Consider the following 20,062-nt stretch of genomic DNA (forward strand, 5'->3'; position numbering starts at 1 on the left):
TGAAGAAAACAGCTCTCTATTACTTAGTCTGACCTCAAGGGACTGCGTAGAGACAGTCCTCATGTTTATGCCTTAAAGACTTGTTTTCCCACTGCGGCCTGTGGCCAGTTATGAAGCAGGTGGCACTACAAAACGGCAACCAAGGCATAAACATGGTTGCCTTGAGCTGTTTTTGTAGATCAGTCCTTGTTAACCCAGTTACACAACACAGACTCGCTGAGCTTTCAGCTGTGACTACTACATATATTTGTCTCCAAGTGTTGCCAGGGTGACAACGCAAGATAACATACATGCAGCAGTTGAATTTCATGTGTCATCACCAGACCCAGCACTCTTTCAGGCTTCCACAGAACCTTCATGAAACAATGGACAGGTAAAAAATATGTAAAACAGCAAATGCGGTCTGGCGTTCAGTTGTTGCCACAATAGTTGGTTTGTTGTTTACAATCTTGTATAAGTAAAAAGACAACAAATTTTGAGCTTATGTAAATATAGAGCAGATGTAAACAAAAAGCTCCTCAAAATAATAGACACAAAAATAAATGTTTTCTTTCATTTTAATGTGACTTTGTTTAAAGCCAAGTTTAACAATTTCAAACAACTTGGGTTACAAAAAATAAAAAGCAAAAATGAAGGATGAAAACAGACATTTCTGATTTGTTCTCATGTGCACACAAAAGCTCTTGAGTGCTTCCCCAATGCTCAGATGAACAGAGTGAGTCGCTTGCTGGATCAGTTCTCACAGCTCACTGGGTGTTTTGGTTTCTAGATCATGCACACAAGAGGACACACACTGAAGTCTGCTGTCCATGCAAACAAACTCTCATAGAAAGTCCTGCTAAAGTTGAGAGAGAATCCATAGGCTAACTTGTATATTATTAACTCAAAACTGCAAATTAGTTTTCCTTTTGTTTCATCGTAACAGTAAAAGCAATAGGAGGGGCTTGGGGACTAAAAAAAGGTTATTTTTGGATAAACGGATGTTGACAGTATTTAAGGGTGGAGATAAGGACAAAGGGTGATCAAGAAACATCAGCTGCTCAATCAAAAATTGAGCATCATAAAACTCCCCCAACAATAAACATGCCAAATAATAATAAATCCAACATAAAAAACAAACAAATTCTAGGGTGAATTTTAACAATTTGTACATTCTAAAGCAGAAATCAACATCAAACATTTAAAATGAGTGGCAGAGAGGTGTGGTAGATTTTCCCTCAGGACTGAGATGATGGAGACAGCTGGGCCTTCCTCATGGAGCGGAGAGCTTTCTCACGCAGATGCTTCTCCAGATCATCCAAACTGTCTTCTACTTCACTTTCTGATTCCTTCAAGAAAGGTTGCATTAATTATGTCTGATTCATTTAAAATCAGGCATGACAATATTACAGTTAAGCTTTCGCATTACTGAGGTTTTAAAATCTTCACTCTAGTAGAAGTTGCTTTTTTGTTAAAGTCTGCAGTCTAAACATGATACAGAAATACGAGGACATCACTGCTTTTGTACTCATTGTGACTTCACCTTTTTCTGGTCAGAGTCTGGCTCCACTTCCCGTCCATGTTCTCCTGCCACCCCTCCACTCTTCTCTTCTCCACCCTTCTCCTTCTTCTGTTTTTTATGTTTCTTGTGTTTTTTCTCTTTCTTGTGTTTCTTCTCTTTCTTCTTTTTCTTTTTCTTACCAGCTTCTACATCAGAGTTCTGCAGAATTAATGAAAAGAAAACATTTTGATTTCTCTGGACCACATGGAACTGGATGAGCAATAATAATAATAATATGATAACCATAACTGTGAAGTTTTCCACTACCATTTATAAACCAAGCAATTTCAACTGCTTTTATAAACACCTGTAAGTATGTATTGATGACATACACTCAGAATTTACAGTCACGTCTTATATCAAACTGTTTAAAAAGGTGCTTCTCTTTTTTTGGGGCAAGTGAGGCCAAAGCTTGCGCATGTGAGACATACCTTGTTTGGCGATGGGGAGACACTGCTGTTCTTTTTGGAAGGTGGAAGTGGGGAGCGGCTAGCAGAGCGAGAGGGAGAAACTGAAGCAGGTCGCTTGTGAGCCACCAGAGGAGGAGAAGCAGATGGTGATCGAGAAACCTGCCTCCTTACCGGCTGGGGGCTCTGAGAACCTCTGCAAAAAGATAGGAACAGAGTAAATGAGGGATTAGCACATCTATGCTAAAGAAAAATAAAAGCCACATCCTCTCATGGTAGGCAGAGTGAATTAATCTAAACAAGAAACAGTCACTGATTTCTGAATCTGCTATAAGGAAGGCTGTTCTTGCTGTTACTATTTTATGGGGGGGAGGTTCTGTTCTGTGGACATACCTCTGAGATTTGCGAGGTTCTGGTGTGCGTGAAACCCTACGAATGGGTCTCGTATCGTGAGACGGGGACGTTTGACGTCTTTGTCTCTGCGGAGGTGAACCAGAGGGGGCAAATCGACCCTGAGGACTGGAAGACACCCGAAGAGCATGGGTAGGGGGAGAGAAGCGGTTGTCACGGCCCCGTTGTGCTGCAGAGGGATTTGGAGAACTTCTAGAGTGGCGGGGTGGAGGTGAAGTAGAAGAGGGTGGAGTGCGTCTCTTTCCTGGACTGCTAACACGACTCCGTTTGGGGGAACGAGAGGAGCGACGTTTGGCCAAAGGTGAGGGAGATCTTCTGCGCTTGCCCACAGGGGAGGGAGATCCTCTGGGCCTGGCCACCGGGGACGGAGAGCCTCTGCGCCTGCCCACCGGGGACGGAGAGCCTCTGCGCCTGCCCACCGGGGACGGAGACCCTCTGCGCCTGCCCACCGGGGACGGAGAGCCTCTGCGCCTGCCCACCGGGGACGGAGACCCTCTGCGCCTGCCCACAGGGGACGGAGACCCTCTGCGCCTGCCCACAGGGGACGGAGACCCTCTGCGCCTGCCCACAGGGGACGGAGACCCTCTGCGCTTGCCCACAGGGGACGGAGACCGTCTGCGCTTGCCCACAGGGGACGGAGACCGTCTGCGCTTGCCCACAGGGGACGGAGACCGTCTGCGTCTGGGCACAGGTGAAGGAGACCCTCTGTGCTTAGGAAGGGGAGACCCTGATGTGCGTCTTTTCTGAGCTGAGACAGGGGAGGGGCTGTAACGACGCTGAATAGCGGGAGAGTGGCGTCGGGGAGGTGGAGATGGAGATCTGGGACAGGAGGAATATGAGAAAAGACGACTGAGTCAAAGAATCTTCACAACTCAAAACCACCAGAAACTCTTCATAAACTCTGCAAAACCTGTGGATTTTACCTGCGTCTTGGAGGAGAGGGCGACCTGCGGCGGCGAGGAGAAGGAGAGCGATGTCTACGACCACCAGTTGATGGAGAATGTCTCTTTCTGAGGAGAGGGTGTCAGATGAGGAGTCAATTGAGAGCAAACAAACCATTTGAGTAGTGAGCCTACGTCAAATGCAAATGTAGAATAGATGCAAATATTGTTGAATTTCACCTTGGGGATGCATCTCTTTGCCGCCTCCGTGGTGATGCAGGTGAATGGCTCCGCCGCCTCCTGACATCTCCATTTCTGGCAGCTGCACCCCTTTTCTGCCGCCTTGGACCTTCATCTTCTGAAGAAGAGGATGAACCAGAGTCTGTAAAAAGAAAAATAATAATTTTACATCACCTTAGTGACCAATGGAGGAGTTCTCATTCATAGTTGGGAACTTTTAACTTTAAAGGCTGAAATACACCGGAGACTCTTATTTTGAAATGTTTGCACTTCACTGCTTCCAGCTGCTCGTTCAAACAGATAAGGGAAATAAAATGTGCACTCCTTCAATAATCTACATCGCATTACAATATAAACAATTAAAAGTAAACATTGTCAACACTATATCATCATCTTCAACATTTGATCATTAGTGATCGCTTGTCATAAATTTCCAATATGGCCTAATGATGAACAGCTGGAAGCATTTTCACTCTGAAAGACAGCGCATGCATTATTTAATTACATCGTATTCTTCTGAAGTTTGATAATCACATTAGGTCATATCAGGATTCCTGTCTTTCCGCCCCCAAATTTAAGACCTCTTTAAATAATAATTAAGACTTTTGTTGTATCTTTTAAGATATTTAAGACTTTTTATGGATCCGTCAGAACCCGGTCTACATCAAACAGCTACTAGTGTTCATTATCCACATCCCACGAGTAACAGGTGCAAGCACAGGTGCGCAAAGGGGTGAGAGGAAGAGAGAGAAGGGAGTTGAGAAGAAACAAGTGTGATGGAAATAAAATGGTGATAACCTGAAGACGACTGCTGATTCTGTCTGCGATACTGACGTCGCTGCTGGACAGAATCTGCCGTTGACTCTTTGCCCACCTTCTCCTCCTCTGAAATGCAAAGCAGTGGAGGGTCCTTCATTGCCCCAAAAACAGCCACGTGCCCAATACACAACCATAATGTGCAAAACACAGAGCTATACACACCCATGACGTGCACCCCCCACCAACCAATCTTTTGAATAAATAGGAGATTCAGTTTGACTTCACATTTCTCTCAATCCTACCCAATTTTACAACATGGGCAAAAACAGCGCAAATAGTTTGAACACTCAACACTTTGCCTGAAAGCCCTGAGTGTCTAGATCTGTATCCAGTTATGAAGTCTGTAAGACCTCCTCTGTAAGCATAGAAAGCATACTCTACAATTCTTGTGTATCAAACAGTTTTTGACATGCACAAAAATGCACATTGACACGGACACTCACCAGACTCTGATGCATCGGATCGTCTCGGTTTAGGAGGAGAGCGAGAGGTGTTCCTTCCACCAGGTCTGTGTTTCGCAGCTGAAACATTCAAATGCATTTCAATCAGAATCATTTCACTGCTAAAAATCCAAAACAATAAGCAAAATAAGCCACAACATGGCATTGGCATAATTAAAGAATTATGCCAGATTAACCTGGAAGTAGGAGAACTATAATCAGAAGCACTTTTATAACAATTTATATTTAGGTAAATTCAAGCAACTCCCTGTTTTACAAATAGCAAAACTGGCTGCAAGACTGGTATTCTAAGGAAGAGTAAGAGTGTAACCTGAAGGGCTGGTGTCCGGTCCAGATGGGCTGTGGCCTCGTCTTCTGGAGGGGCTGGAAGGGTCCGAGCGGCGTAGAAGTTTTCTGGGCGGGGTGGCTGACACACGTTTACCTGCTCTCTTATGGGGGGAACGAGACGAGGAACTGCCTGAGGAGAATCGGGAGCGAGAGCGCCGCCTGGTGGACAACCAATTGCACCAGCGTAAGTTCAGGGGCCGTTTCACCAGCTTTACTCAAGTTACAACTTAGCCTAGTTGTGGCGTAAATGGGCACTAAATCACAATTTAGGCACTACTTAATATTTGAGCGTTGCACCATTAAACTTAGGTAGAACGTAATCCTATGGATAAACTAAATATTTATATAGGGTGAGTGAATAAAATGAATGTCTATTTTCCAGCCTGCTGTATTAGTATTTATCACATCTTATTTTAGATAGTTCCTATATACTGTTATTTACATAGGGCAAATATACCATTTATCAAATCTACTTTTATTATATATCATCTTTTAATGGGGGTATAAATTTATTACAGCTGACAGTTACATGAGCAAACAAGATTTGAACATCAACCGTAACAAGATCAAACTGAAATTCACAGCTTTTTAACACTTCTGTGTACAAATGTGAAGGCTGCTTATTAGATCAATACAGGTACACGTCATATTATGTGACTACGCATTACTTTACGGAGAGTTTACAACCTACTAGCTAAATTTTTCCTTAAGAACAGGTGGTGCAAACAAATTAGGCACTGACTTCGTTACAAACTAACTAGTAGTTACTAATCCCTTAGTGTGAACTTTGTCCCAACTTAAGTGAGACCTTATGCACATCTGGTGCAACCCTTCCCAGGAGAAAAAGTAACAACTAAACCTTCAGCAGTTAATGTGAAGCATATGAAAGACAGACTTTACTATTTAATAAGGACAAAAACATCACAAGAACATTTACAAACACTAAGCAATTTATGCGTCACTCTGCAGTGCAAAATCACACTAACCTTCGGACAGGTGAACGGCTGCGTCGATGTCTAGATGGAGGCTGGCGTCTAGGGGGGCTCCTGCGTCTTGGAGAGATTCGTCTCCTGGGACTCGATCTGCGGCGTGGAGAGAACGACCTGGAACCACCAGAGACAATAGTTGAGTAGGGCTTAAAAATATATACAATGAAATAAATAAATAATAAGTACATATATATACACTGATCAGCCACAACATTAAAACCACTGGCAGGTGACGTGAATAACATTTATTATCTCGTTACAATGGCACTTGTCAAGGAGTGGGATATATTAGGCAGCAAGACAACAGTCAGTTCTTGAAATTCATGTGTTGGAAGTTGGAAAAAATGGGCAAGCGTAAGAATCTGAGCGACTTTGACAAGGGCCAAATTGTGATGGCTAGACGACTGGGTCAGAGTATCTCCAAAACGACAGGTCTTGTGGGGTGTTCCCGGTATGCAGTAGTTAGTACCTACCAAAAGTGGTCCAAGGAAGGACAACCGGTGAACCGGCGACAGGGTCATGAGCACCCAAATCTCACTGATGCACGTGGGGAGCGAAGACTAGCCCGTCTGGTCCGATCCCACAGAAGAGCTACTGTAGCACAAATTGCTGAAAAACTTAATGCTGGCCATGATAGAAAGGTGTCAGAACACACAGTGCATCACAGCTTGCTGCGTATGGGGCTGCGTAGCCGCAGACCGGTCAGAGTGCCCATGCTGACCCGTCCACCACCGAAAGCTCCTACAATGGGTATGAGTGTGTCAGAAATGGAACATGGAGCAATGGAAGGTGGCCTGGTCTGATGAATCATGTTTTCTTTTAGATCATGTGGACGGCCAGGTGCGTGCGCATCATTTACCTGGGGAAGAGATGGCAGCAGGATGCACCACGGGAAGAAGGCAGGCCGGAGGAGGCAGTGTGATGCTCTGGGCAATGTTCTGCTGGGAAACTTTGGGTCCTGGCATTCATGTGGATGTTACTTTGACACGTACCACCTACCTAAAGATTGTTGCAGAATACGTACACTTTTCATGGCAACGGTATTCCCTGATGGCAGTGGCCTCTTTCAGCAGGATAATGCGCCCTGCCACACTGCAAAAATTGTTCAGGAATGGTTTGAGGAACATGACAAAGTTCAAGGTGTTGACTTGGCCTCCAAATTCCCCAGATCTCAATTCGATTGAGCATCTATGGGAAGTCCGATCCACGGTGGCTCCACCTCGCAACTTACAGGACTAAAAGGATCTGTTGCTAACGTCTTGGTGCCAGATACCACAGAACACCTTCAGAGGTCTTGTGGAGTCCATGCCTTGACGGGTCAGAGCTGTTTTAGCGGCACGAGGGGGACCTACATGATATTAGGCAGGTGGTTTTAATGTTGCGGCTGATATATATACACACACACACACACACACACACACACACACGCACGCACGCACGCGCACGCACGCGCACGCACGCACGCACGCACACACAAGCACAACCGTTCAAAAGTTTAGGGTCACTTACGCAGTATTTTTTTTACACATTTTAGAATAATAGTAAAGTCATCACAACTAAGGAATAATATAAATGGAACTATGGGAATTATGTTGTGACTAAACAAAGTCCAAAATAAATCAAAACTGTGTTATATTTTAGCATCTTCCAAGTGGCCACACTTTGCCTAGAATTTGCAGAAATGTCCTCTTGACATTTTCTCAACCAACGTCTTGAGGTATCACCCTGAGATGCTTTTTAAACAGTATTGAAGGAGTTCCCATCTATGTTGAGCACTTATTGGCTGCTTTTCTTTATCAATTTCAAAAAAAGTTTTTTTTAAATTACATTTTAGTTTTGTAATGAAATAAATTAATATGGTGGCACAATTATATTTTTGTCTACAAAACTAATTTCAAACATTTAAGCATACGCCTTCAGATCAAAAGATTTTTAAGATCATGAGAAACATTTCAGTCAAGTGACACCAAACTTTTGAACGGTAGTGTGTGTGTGTGTGTGTGTGTATGTATATATACACACACACACACACACACACACACACACACACAGTATATATACATACACACTCACTGAGAACTTTATTAGGGACACCTGCACACCTACTTATTGATGCGATTATCTAATCAGCCAATTGTGTGGCAGCAGTATAACATATAAAATCAGGCATATACGGGTCAGGAGCTTCAGTTAATATTCACATCAACCATCAGAATGGGGAAAAATTTGATCTCAAGTGACTTCGACTGTGGCATGATCGTTGGTGCCAGGCGGGCTGGTTTCAGTATTTCTGTAACTGCTGATCTCCTGGGATTTTCATGCACAGCAGTCTCTCGTTTTTATTCAGAATGGTGCCAAAAACAAAAAACATCCAATGAGCGGCAGTTCTGCGGACAGATCTCAACATCATGGATTTAAGATCCAGAGATAAGCAGACTATTCAGAGCGACAAGAGACTCACCTGGAGCGGGATCTGGGTCGCCTGCGAGGTGATCGGGAACGAGAACGGTGGCGTGGTCTATCTCTGCGTCCATCCTTGTCTCGGTCCCTGTCTCTTGGTTTGGGCTTGTCCTCTGATTTTGACGTTTTTTCTGGAGACGACTCTTTCACAGCCTCAGACATGGAGTCTGGCTTTATCTCACCCACCACATCACTGACAGGTAAAACAGACAAAAACAAATGTCAGTCAAAGCCCTATTCGGATTGAAATTGTTTCTCAGGGTGACATTTGTATAAGTAAATTCTCATGGCTACTCTGTGATAAAACTCATGCGTTCAGATGACAAGTAAATCACAGGGGACGAGCGAGAATTTCTGTCGATCAAATGATTGCAGTTGCGCTTGTTATATGGAAAATGTATCAATCCACAAAATATGTCCTCTGTATTTGCCATTAAAGTTTCAAATTTTTAAGCATGAAGGAACCGCGCTGCGGAGATTTACAGTGTACATTTTCACATACGGAGCAAGCCAAAAATCTTGCGAAGAGCAATTAAATGAATCAAGAAACTGTAGGGACAAGACTGTTCAACAACGCAGCCAAACAAATCTGTCAATGGGGGTACGCATGTTTTGTCACTCGCATCACCTCAGTTGCACCGCTTGTGCACTCTCTCCTAAGCGCACGCATGAGATATAAAAGCCATACATATCAAGGACAGTAAAGTTATAATAGTATTATATAGACAGTACTGACAGTAGACAGTGTAGTTAAAATAAAATTTGAGGAGCTATGGTAAAAATAGTTTTCTTATGTTTAATCAATCAAAATGACGGACATCATTTGGAATGATCGGTGTTTAAAAAGTGGAGGTGGAAATTAAACCTTTTAAATAACATAATAATGGACCATTTCAAAAGTTTACATGATCTGGCTCTTGTTTTTCTTTCCCTTCTACTTAAGAGTTCCCACTAACTGTGGTGGAGCGGCTACGTAATTTTATTATTGTGAATTATTTCAAACATTTCTGTTACACAATCCTCCAACTTTCACAACTGTCCATTGCTGCCAGAGCTGTTACCACACGCAACGTACAGCACTTTGCAGTGGTCAAAAAGAATTTCCAGAAGGGCATTTTTTTGTAAAAAAAAAAACTAAAAAAAAAAACAGAACGTAATTTGGCCAGGGATTTTCTCACGGGAGGTGGAAGAAAAACACCAACATTCGGATTCGGACGGCAATAAAATCACTGACTACCCCCTGTAAATGCTGGAATTACCCCACGTCCCCATGTAAAATATCTGATTTGATGCCACAGTGCAGAGTTTGGTTATCATGTTTACCTGGTAGAGGAAGCCTCCTGGATGAGGGGTTCTGGTTTGGAGCTCTCTGATTGGTCCGGTTCTTGCTTTGGTTCTTCTTTATTATTGGGTGGACTGATAGAAGGCAAGACCACTGGACTTGGTTTTCGGCGAGGAGAGTGAGGGGGACTGGCTTTACGTTCACGCCTCGGAGGGGAGCGGGACTTCCTCCTGGGGTCAAAGGTGAACACAGAGAAAAAGTGTATATAAGCAAAAGGTATATATACACATCAACATCAATAAGATAAGCCAAAAAAAAATTGCAATGGACAATTAAAGACGTTCAATTTTCTTGCACAGACAAATGTGTTAATCCATTTGTCAAGCAAACCAAGGTCCAAGACCAACCGTTTAGGGCTTTTGGACTGAGCTCTTTCCTTGCTCTCCTTCTCCCTTTTATCTTCATCTATCTTTTTCAGAGAAGCAAGTTTCTCCTGTTCGATCTAAAACAGTGAACAACATACAATTTGTTAAACACTCAACTTGTTCAAGCTGCAATTTTCAAACATTTGTACACAATTACAGAAGATCTTATTCTGACACATTTCTTGATAACGAGTGCCATATAAAAACAACCACAGTTAGGCTACATGTTTGTAAGGGATCTCAGGTCTATCACCTGTCTTTGTTTGATCTCCTCTTTCTTCTGCTCCAGAAAGGCAGATGGGATACCAGCAATGTTCTCCTGAGCACTTAGCAAGAGCGGCCAGAGGTCCTTCATGAACTCCCGGGCGTTCTTTCCATTCAGGAACCCAGTCAAATTAATCTGCATCATCTTCGCATCTGGATTCTGCAACACAAACAGAAGGGAGGAAAAGAGAGGGGATGAAAACCAAGCAGTTAATACTGAAACAGAACTGGTAGAATAAGAAACCTGAAATTCTACCTAGAACTGCCCTTTCTTAACATCAGTTAAAGGGATAGTTCGACCAAAAATGAAAATTTGGTAATTAATTACTCGCCTTCAGGTTGTCTTAAACCTTATGACTATTGCTTCCATGGAACACAAAGGTCTGAAAGTCTCCATCACCATTTACTTTCATTAAAAGTTTTTTAAAAAAAATGAAAGAGAATAGTGACTTAGGCTGTCAGTCCATAACATTTCTTCTTTTGTGTTAAATGGAAGAAAAGAAGTCATACAGGTTTGGAACAACATGTGGGTGGTTGGGGGGTGGGGTAATTATACCTTAAAGATCTGCCTTTGAGCAACAAGAGCCCAGTGCCTGTGGGCCACAAAAAGAGTCTCCGTCTAAAACGTCAGCCAATGCTGAATTTTTTTATTTATTTATTTTTTTTATCATAAACTGAGGTAATAAAGAAATTATGCAACTGAGAAAAACACTTCTAAATTAAATGAACTACCTTTGAGCATGCATTAAATGTTTACATGTTATAATCTGAACTGAGATGCACCCTCCCAGTTCACATTCCCTCATCAACGAGCAAATAACACCCTCCCCACCACTAGGGCTCTTCCAGTGCAATATCAAACTCCTGAGAGATAGAAACATTACAGTCCACAGACAGAGTGCATCAAAACCCCACAAAGCAAGAACAGTCCGGTTGTCTTCAGTGTGAGTGGCGCAGGCTCTGTGGGCTGGGGGGGCGGAGAAAGGCGCTCCATTGGCTGGCCTCCGCCTCACTACTGCATCACACTCAATCACCTTGAGTTTAAAGCTATATCATTTATCTAAATTGCAAGAAACGAACAAGCAATAATGAGTACACAAGACATAGAAAAGGTTTTATTTACAACAAATGAAGAGAACAATCTATGCGATTAACCCAAGCAGAGATTAGTTCAAGCTCAAATCAAACACTACCGAACCAGCTAATCAACACCGTCAAGTTTACTTGAAAATTACAGGTATGTAAGAAGAGGGCTGGAACTAAACTCTGCAGGAGAGTAAATCTCAAGTATCAGGACTGAGCACCCCCAACACCCCCCCCATCTTAAAATGATTGTTAAAGATACTGTAGGGCTATTAAATGAGAAGTGAAAGCACCTCTTTAAATGAGAGAATAAAGAGACCTGTATGTATTTGTGTGTATAATAATGTAAGAGATCATTAACACTGGAAAATACCTCTCTGGAATCCCAGCCAAAGCATCCTGAAACATCAAATCTTTAAAGACTAAAACAGAAGCTAAACAGAGCTTAGCTAACTAACAAAAACACAAACTGTCACTTGTCTCTCTTATATATTCCATATTGCTCTGTGCAGAGAAAATGGCTAAAATATTTTTCTAACTGCGCCAAACCATGTCCTTATTGAGCTAATCACTTCGACTGTTTCGATATTTGCCTGACTTGAGATCCTGGGAAAAAAACTCCCATCTGACGCCACCAAAACCCTGGTGTTGTATTGCATTACCATCTCAAATGTAATGTGTTACTTTTTTTTTTTTTGTTGTTTTTATACATTGTAATTGTTGTATGTCAGCTCCAGAAAATAGTTTTCAGGCCTTTCTGTTTTAGATGTATTGCTAAACTTTGACTCTGAAACAAATGGCACAAATGATAAAGCTGAAATGACTCTACCACTGGCACAATGTCAATCCCTGCTCATAACTCACCTTAAAAAAATAAAGCTCATCATCAAGGGAGAGTTGGATTCAGAGAGACTTTGGGCTCAGGTGAGATCTAATTAGGAGTTGGTGCTATACTTCAGATGCAAGGAATAAGATCCATATTGGTTCAGGCCTTTTAAATCATAAATCACATCAACATTAGAACATTGCTGTTCAGAAGGAACGGTGTCACAAATAAAATCTTCAGAGAGAGAGAGAGAACATCATTCTTTACCTCATTTTCTGTCTTTTTATAAACCAGACAGACACTTAAAGACTGTGATTTTAGGCGTTTGCTGCTGTTACATCTACGCATGTCAATCATGTTTCTAATAAATGTCAGAGGTCATTCATTGGTCCTCAAACCTTCTCTTATCCTCCCAAAGAACAAAACACATCTAAATTAATAATTCCAACATGTGTGAAAAAACAACGCGAAGAGCAGAGTCTGTGAAGTCTACCTTTTCCTCTAGCTGGTTGAAGACAAATTCTATGACGACATCATCCTCGAAGCCAAGGATCTCTGTCACACGCTGGGTGATCCAGGGCTTGATGACTTCCAGGTTGACTTTGGTCATATCCACCTAACAGCAAATTAGAAACAATCATGAAGAATGCAGGATGTAATTCAATACACCAGATAAAAAAACAAAGCCCAGCATTATTCTATTTTAAGAGTAAGCAGGTAAAACACAGCTGATGTATCTGAGCAACTCAAACTGGTTTAATATTTTGATATATTGTATTGTCTTTCACATATTAGTAGGCATGTCAAAATATCGATATATACAGCTCTGGAAAAAATTAAGAGACCATTGTAAAATGATCAGATTCTCTGGATTTACTATTTATGTGTTTGAGCAAAATGAAACTTTTTGTTTTATTCTATAATGACAACATTTCTTAAAAACATTGTCATTTAGAGCATTTATTTGCAGAAAATGACAACTGATCAAAATAACAAAAGTGCAGTGTTTTTAGAACTCAAATAATGCAAAGAAAACAAGTTTATATAAATTTTTAAACAACATAATACTAATGTTTTATCTTGGGTAGAGTTCAGAAATCAATATTTGGTGGAATAACCCTAATTTCCAATCACAGCTTTCATGCGTCTTGGCATGCTCTCTACCAGTCTTTCACATTTCTGTTGGGTGACTTCATGCCACTCTTGGCACAAAAATTCAAGCAGCTCGGCATTGTTTGATGGCTTGTGGCCATCCATCTTCCTCTTGATCACAATCCAGAGGTTTTCAATGGGGTTCAGGTCTGGAGATTGGGCTGACCATGACAGTGTCTTGATCCGGTGGTCCTACATCCACACTTTGATTGACCTGTCTGTGTGGCATGGAGCATTGCCCTGCTGGAAAAATCAATCCTCAGAGTTGGGGAACATTGTCAGAGCAGAAGGAAGCAAGTTTTCTTCCAGGTTAACCTTGTACATGGCTTGATTCATGTGTCCTTCACAAAGACTAATCTGCCCGATTCCAGTCTTGCTGAAGCACCCCCAGATCATCCAGATCTTCCACCAAATTTCACAGTGGGTGCGAGACACTATGGCTTGAAGGCCTCTCCATGTCTCCGTCTAACCATTAGATGCCAACGAGGCGGATCGGTGATGATCTGGGGGTGCTTCAGCAAGGATCTTTTTTGTTATTTTGACCAGTTGTCATGTTCTGCAAATAAATGCTCTAAATGACAATATTTTTATTTGGAATTTGGGAGAAATGTTGTCAGTACTTTATAGAATAAAACTAAAATGTTCATTTTACTCAAACACATACCTATTAATAATAAATCCAGAGAAACTGATAATTTTACAGTGGTCTTAATTTTTTCCAGAGCTATATATCGATTATTGATCAGCAAGTTATTTTATCAATATATTTTTGAGGCATCCATAACTAAACATTAGCCGACATTTAAATTAGAAGCCTAATTTGCGTGCTTTGCTATTCACTCAGTTGGGCTTCTTTTTATTGTCTGGCGCAATAGCGTTGGGAGACCACAAAGGGGTGATATAACATTTACTGAAACAGGTCGCAAGGCACAGGTTTCACAAAATAGGATCGGTATTTTACACCTATTTGGACAGGACGAATACACACAAAAGTTAAAGGTTTTTGTACTTCAAAATGAAAAGGATGTTGATGTGTTTGCATGTTAGTGTATGAAACTAGTGTAACTGTGCAAACTGAATAATTGGAAACTATGCAATTTCTGTTTGCATCATTGAAGAGGTTTCATTCAAGCTGTCAAACCACAAACTACATACTTGTAACTGAAAAAACATTGTGGAGGCTACATAAAAGATGCATATAAATAATATCCAGTGCCTATATAAAAAAAAAAAAAAAAAAAAAAGGATTCACCCCCCCTTGGATGTTTTTATATTTTATTGTTTTTAAATACTGAATCAAAGTGAAATTAATTTGGCCTTTTTGACAATGATCAACAGAAAAAGACTTTCATATCAAAGTAAAAAACCAATTAGTATAAATTTATTAAAAATATTAAACACAAAATACTTGATTGCATAAGTATTCACCCCCTTCAAGTATTTAGTAGATGCACCCTTGGCAGCAATTACAGCCTTGAGCCTATGTGGATATCAACATGGCACATTTGGACACTGTGATTTTTCCCCCATTCTTATTTGCCAAACTGCTCATGCTCTGTCAGGTTGTGTGGTGATCGTGAGTGTACAGCCTTTTTCAAGTCCATCCACAGATTTTCAACTGGGTTGAGGTCTGGACTCTGACTCGGCCACTCCAGGACATTAACATTGTTGTTTTGAAACCATTCTTGTGTAGCTTTGGCTGTATGCTTGGGATCGTTGTCTTGCTGGAAAACAAATCTTCTCCCAAGTCACAGTTCTCTTGCAGACTGCTTCAGGTTTTCCTCCAGGATTTCCCTGTATTTTGCAGCATTCATTTTACCCTCTACCTTTACAAGCCTTCCAGGGCCTGATGCAGAGAAGCATCCCCACAACATGATGCTACCTCCACCATGCTTCATGGTGGGGATGGTGTATTTTTGATTATGTGCTGTGTTTTGTTCGTGCCAAACATAGCGTCTGGTTTGATGGCCAAAAAGCTCCATTTTGGTCTTAACAGACCATAGAATCTTCTTCCAGCTGACTTCAGTCTCCCACATGCCTTCTGGCAAACTCTAGCTGAGATTATTTTTTTCAAACTCCCATAAAGCTGTGACTGATGAAGAACCCGGGCAACAGTTTTTGTATGCTCAGTCCCTCCCATCTCAGCCACTGAAGTTTGTATGTCCTTCAGAGTAGTCATAGGTCTCTTGGTCTCCCTCACTAGTCCCGTTCTTGCACAGTCACTCAGTTTTTGAGGACACCCTGCTATAGGCAGATTTTCTGCTGTGCCATACTTTTTCCATTTTCTTAATTGACTTCACAGTACTCCAAGGGATATTCAGGGACATAGAAATTTTCTTGTATCCATCCCATGATTTGGGTTTATCAATAACCTTTTCACGGATTTGCTTGGAATGTTCTTTTGTCTTTATGGTGTTGTTTTTCCAAGATTCTGACTTACTAGCAAGTGGACCTTCCAGAGACAGGTGTATTTATAATAAAATTACTTAAAATGCCTTGACTGTGCACAGGTGATCTCCATTTAATAAACTGAGCGAATTCTAAAACCAGTTGGTTGCACAGCAATGATTTAGGTGATTTGCATTACAGGGGGTGAATACTTATGCAATTAATTATTTTGTGATTAATATTTGTTATAAATTTAGACTAATTGGTAGAAATGTGTTTTGACTTTGATATGAGTCTTTCTGTTGACCAGTGCCAAAAATGCCAAATTTAGTTAACTATGATTCAATATTAAAAAAAAAAATAAATAAATATAAAAACATCCAATGGGGTGAATACTTTTTATAGGCACTGTATTATCCACTGATGGAGAGAGTAAAGAATCTTTGTCCTTTGATAATGATTTGGGTCAAATTTAATGGAAAACTATGCGAGTTGCACTCCATGGCTGCACATTTGAGCAACCTCCGTAGACGGCGAGCCAGCACTATGTACCATAGAAAATTATTGTTTTGAATTTTAGAATGTGCCATGCCGTCTGCCAGACATGTACGGTGTGTGACCCCCTTTAGTTCACCCTGCCACTCAAACTTTATCAAAGTTGTGTTGAGATATATGTTTGAAAAGACAAAGACTATTGTGCAATGGTATATCTGAAAAAACTCTGATATATCAATAATCATCGGGAAAAATCTTCTGATTGTCAATGCGAGAAAGGCATCGATACCAAGCCTACATATTAGTGTACATTTGTTCGTCTGGATGGTTACACATTACCCTGTATTACACTGCTGTAACTACAATATTTCCACCGACCTTACTGTATGGCAATAAAAGCTTCTATTCTATTTTCTAAGATTAATTCACTCTGAAAAAGACCATGTCAAAACCATCTAAAATACTATTTAATCACAATCACGTTCAGGCTGGATAAATCCTGGTCACACTTTACAATAAGGTTGATTCGTTAACATTAGTTAAATTAAGTAACTACTAGGGATGTCACGATATTACGGTTTCACTATTAACCACAACTAAAATTGTCACTGTTAATTTTACAGTAAGAATTCAGAATCTATGGTTAAATGTGAAATGTTTTATTTACACATGGCAAAAATATATATACAGCATGTACAAACTCACTGCGCACTTTATTAGGAACACTACGGTCCTAATACAGTGCCTGACGCGGTCTTCTACTGTTGTAGCCCATCCGCCTCAATTTTCAATGTGTTGTGCATTCTGAGATGCTGTACTTCTCAGTATAATTGTACAGATTGGTTATACTGAGTAACTTTGTCAGCTCAAACCAGTCAGGCCATTCTCCGCTGACCGCTCTCATCAACAAGGCCTTTCCGTCCACAGAACTGCTGCTCACTGGATGTTTTTTGATTTGGCATCATTCTGTGTAAATCACTGAGATCACATTTTTTCCCCATTCTGATGGTTGATGTGAACATTAACTGAAGCTCCCACACAATTGGTTGATTAGATAATCACATGAATAAGCAGGTGTACAGGTGTTCCTAATAAAGTGCTCAGTGAGTGTATAGATGTATAATATATAAGAGTTTTTCAGTGTAAGCCTAAATGTGAAAACCTCTTGTGCTTATGCCTGCGTGGTTTGTGCAGCTGTTACTATGGTTACAGAAGGTGTCCACACAGTGCTTGGCCAGGTATCACAGACCGAATATGAACTTTCAATTCACGTGAAACTGGGGCTACACACAAACTCTAAAATATAACAGGAATTCGATCTACCAGACTCATATCCACAAAAAAAAAAAAAAACCATCTTAAATCGGCTGTTTGGGATCACTAAATGACTAAGGGTTACTGAAGACCACGGATGTAGAACATGTAGACAGAAGTCATATAAAAGGTACACATCCTACAAATGGGATAGGATGTTCCACTAGTCATCCAACAAAAAAACTAGCGAGTTTAATATTGATAGCTGTGGTGCTTTTAAAGGAATTAAGAGATGCAACTATTTGGAATGTTTAAGCATTTACATTTCACTGTACATCTTGCAATTGCAGTCTCTAGGCACGATCATTAAGCTTGATCAAACTTCCTTGCACTTGACGCATGCACAGAGCATTAGATGGCACTAGGAAGTGTAACTGAGCATAACATCATGATCACCAAGGAGACTGCTGATGTCAAGGTTTATAATGAAAAAGGAATTATATTTTGGTCTGTTCTCACTCAAAACCGATTGAATCTCTTCAGAAGACACTGATTAAACCACTGGGGTCATATAGATTATCTTTATGCTGCCTTTATGTGCTTTTTGAAAATTTGGTCACCATTCACTTGTATTGTACGGACAAACAGACATCATATCTCCATTCAAATATCTTTATGTTCCTTGGAAGAATTAAGAAAGTCAAACGAATTTGAGATTGGGTGAACTACACCTTTAAGGAGAAAATGCAGTTCTTGCATGTAATGTCACAATTTTTGAATGTGTGCATGTAAACGAGATTTGAGAACAGGTCTTCCGCACCCCCTTTAGAATCGGAGCGCACCCCACACTTTGAGAACCACTGTGTTAATGGTATGAACTAACAATGAACAATTCTATTTTCATAAGTTAGCATCAACCAAGATGAGCAAATGCTGAAATAAAATATTGTTCATTGTTAGTTTATATACCTAAAGCCTTAATTTGAACAAATAGAACCTTATTGTAAAGTGTTATGGAAATCCTAAACAAAGCCGTTTCATATTATTAAAGGTGCAATCAGTAACTTTTGTCTTTGTGTCATCTTAAACTTACACTGACACCTAACGGCTTGGATGCAGCATCATTTAAATTCAATAGTTTTCTGCTTCAGATGCCATTGTTGAAATGTAGTATTCACAGTCAGCCATGATTACTTTAATCAATGAGTGAAAGTGTCAAATAACAGGACAGTTACTGAGATTAAGCCAGTAGTGTTCGGCTGATCATGTGATTCTAACATGGCAGCCCCCATGAGCAGACCATCTCCATGTAGAATACAACAGCTTTTATAAGATTACTGATATGACTGGAGTCTTCATTTTAATGCGAGTGCTCATGATTTTCTACATATATTGCTAAATTACAATTAACGTCTTTAGGAGTTAAACTTTTGAGGAAAAAAATACTTAGTGCACCTTTAATGTCACAGTGATGATTGTCAGTATTTTACTTCATTTCTTTAAGTCTAGGAAGCATCAAACACTTTAATGTTTTTTTTTACATGGAAATTAGCACAAAGAGAAAACTGAAACACTTGGTTCATAATATTTTCTACCTTCTTCTCTAGACATTCTGCAAACTTCAGCTGCTTCAACAGCTTCTTATGTTTGTTGCTGAAGCGGTTATCCTGCTCCGCACTGGTGCCCTGAAACAACATGAACTCAATTAAAACATCGTTTAAACAGTATATGATACATTTACTGCCAATATATTTTTACTCAATATGAGGGTAATAGCCTTATATGTAACACATGCTAATGTGAGATGTATCTTATTCCAGAACAAAACGTTTCAGTTTGACACTGATAAGTGTAATCTAATCTTAAAATGAATATTTACATTTTAAGTGACTTGCACAGTCCATTATTGTATAAACACAATTGATTTAGTCTGTTTTGTGTGGCGCAGCTAATATCATACTAACTCACATAACATTGACTGTGTAAATGAACACAGCTGACTCGAGTTATATGGGCTTTATTTGAATGAATAAATCGAAAATATGAAATTGAACACGTTAATTTGTTTTAATCTGTTGGAATGTTTCGCTGTTACACGGAGTATTTTCTGTTTCTCTCGTGCAGCCGCCATTACAACCACACTCCAACTAAAAGACCAAATACAGCTTTAAAATAGTACAACATCCAAGCGGACTGGCAAATGACATACCCAAAACATCATATTGAAACTTTATAGTAAGCTATTTGAAGAATAAAATAAGACTTACGCGGAAAAACCCCGCGTCCATTTCCTTCAGTCGTGTGACAATATGGCACACTGTCCCACAATGCACCTCACCCCAGCAGCTCTTACCTCAC

The 20,062-nt window shown here is 40.5% G+C and overlaps 1 protein-coding gene across 6 annotated transcripts; it reads right to left on the reverse strand.

Moving 5' to 3' along the window:
* Positions 1 to 539: 539 nt before the first annotated feature.
* LOC127454933 (serine/arginine repetitive matrix protein 1-like) lies at positions 540 to 20,045 on the reverse strand. 6 transcript variants are annotated; one of them, XM_051722475.1, is made up of 18 exons: positions 19,972 to 20,045; positions 19,300 to 19,389; positions 12,909 to 13,031; positions 10,496 to 10,666; positions 10,225 to 10,319; positions 9,859 to 10,047; positions 8,537 to 8,728; positions 6,073 to 6,189; positions 5,070 to 5,245; positions 4,742 to 4,819; positions 4,278 to 4,364; positions 3,480 to 3,621; positions 3,282 to 3,368; positions 2,980 to 3,177; positions 2,341 to 2,919; positions 1,972 to 2,143; positions 1,523 to 1,699; positions 540 to 1,328 (listed from the first exon to the last, which is right to left on the reverse strand). In XM_051722475.1, exons 1-18 carry the CDS (start codon positions 19,990 to 19,992, stop codon positions 1,218 to 1,220), a joined length of 2,805 nt encoding a protein of 934 aa, XP_051578435.1. In that variant the 5' UTR covers positions 19,993 to 20,045; the 3' UTR covers positions 540 to 1,217. The 6 variants fall into 6 exon arrangements, with proteins under 6 accessions (XP_051578435.1, XP_051578436.1, XP_051578434.1 ...); XM_051722476.1 differs by having other exon boundaries at positions 540 to 1,321; positions 2,341 to 3,177; XM_051722474.1 differs by having other exon boundaries at positions 2,341 to 3,177.
* Between the last annotated feature and the right edge of the window lie 17 nt (positions 20,046 to 20,062).

The sequence above is a fragment of the Myxocyprinus asiaticus genome, chromosome 17 (assembly GCF_019703515.2).
Source record: "Myxocyprinus asiaticus isolate MX2 ecotype Aquarium Trade chromosome 17, UBuf_Myxa_2, whole genome shotgun sequence".
Taxonomy (NCBI): Eukaryota; Metazoa; Chordata; class Actinopteri; order Cypriniformes; family Catostomidae; genus Myxocyprinus; species Myxocyprinus asiaticus.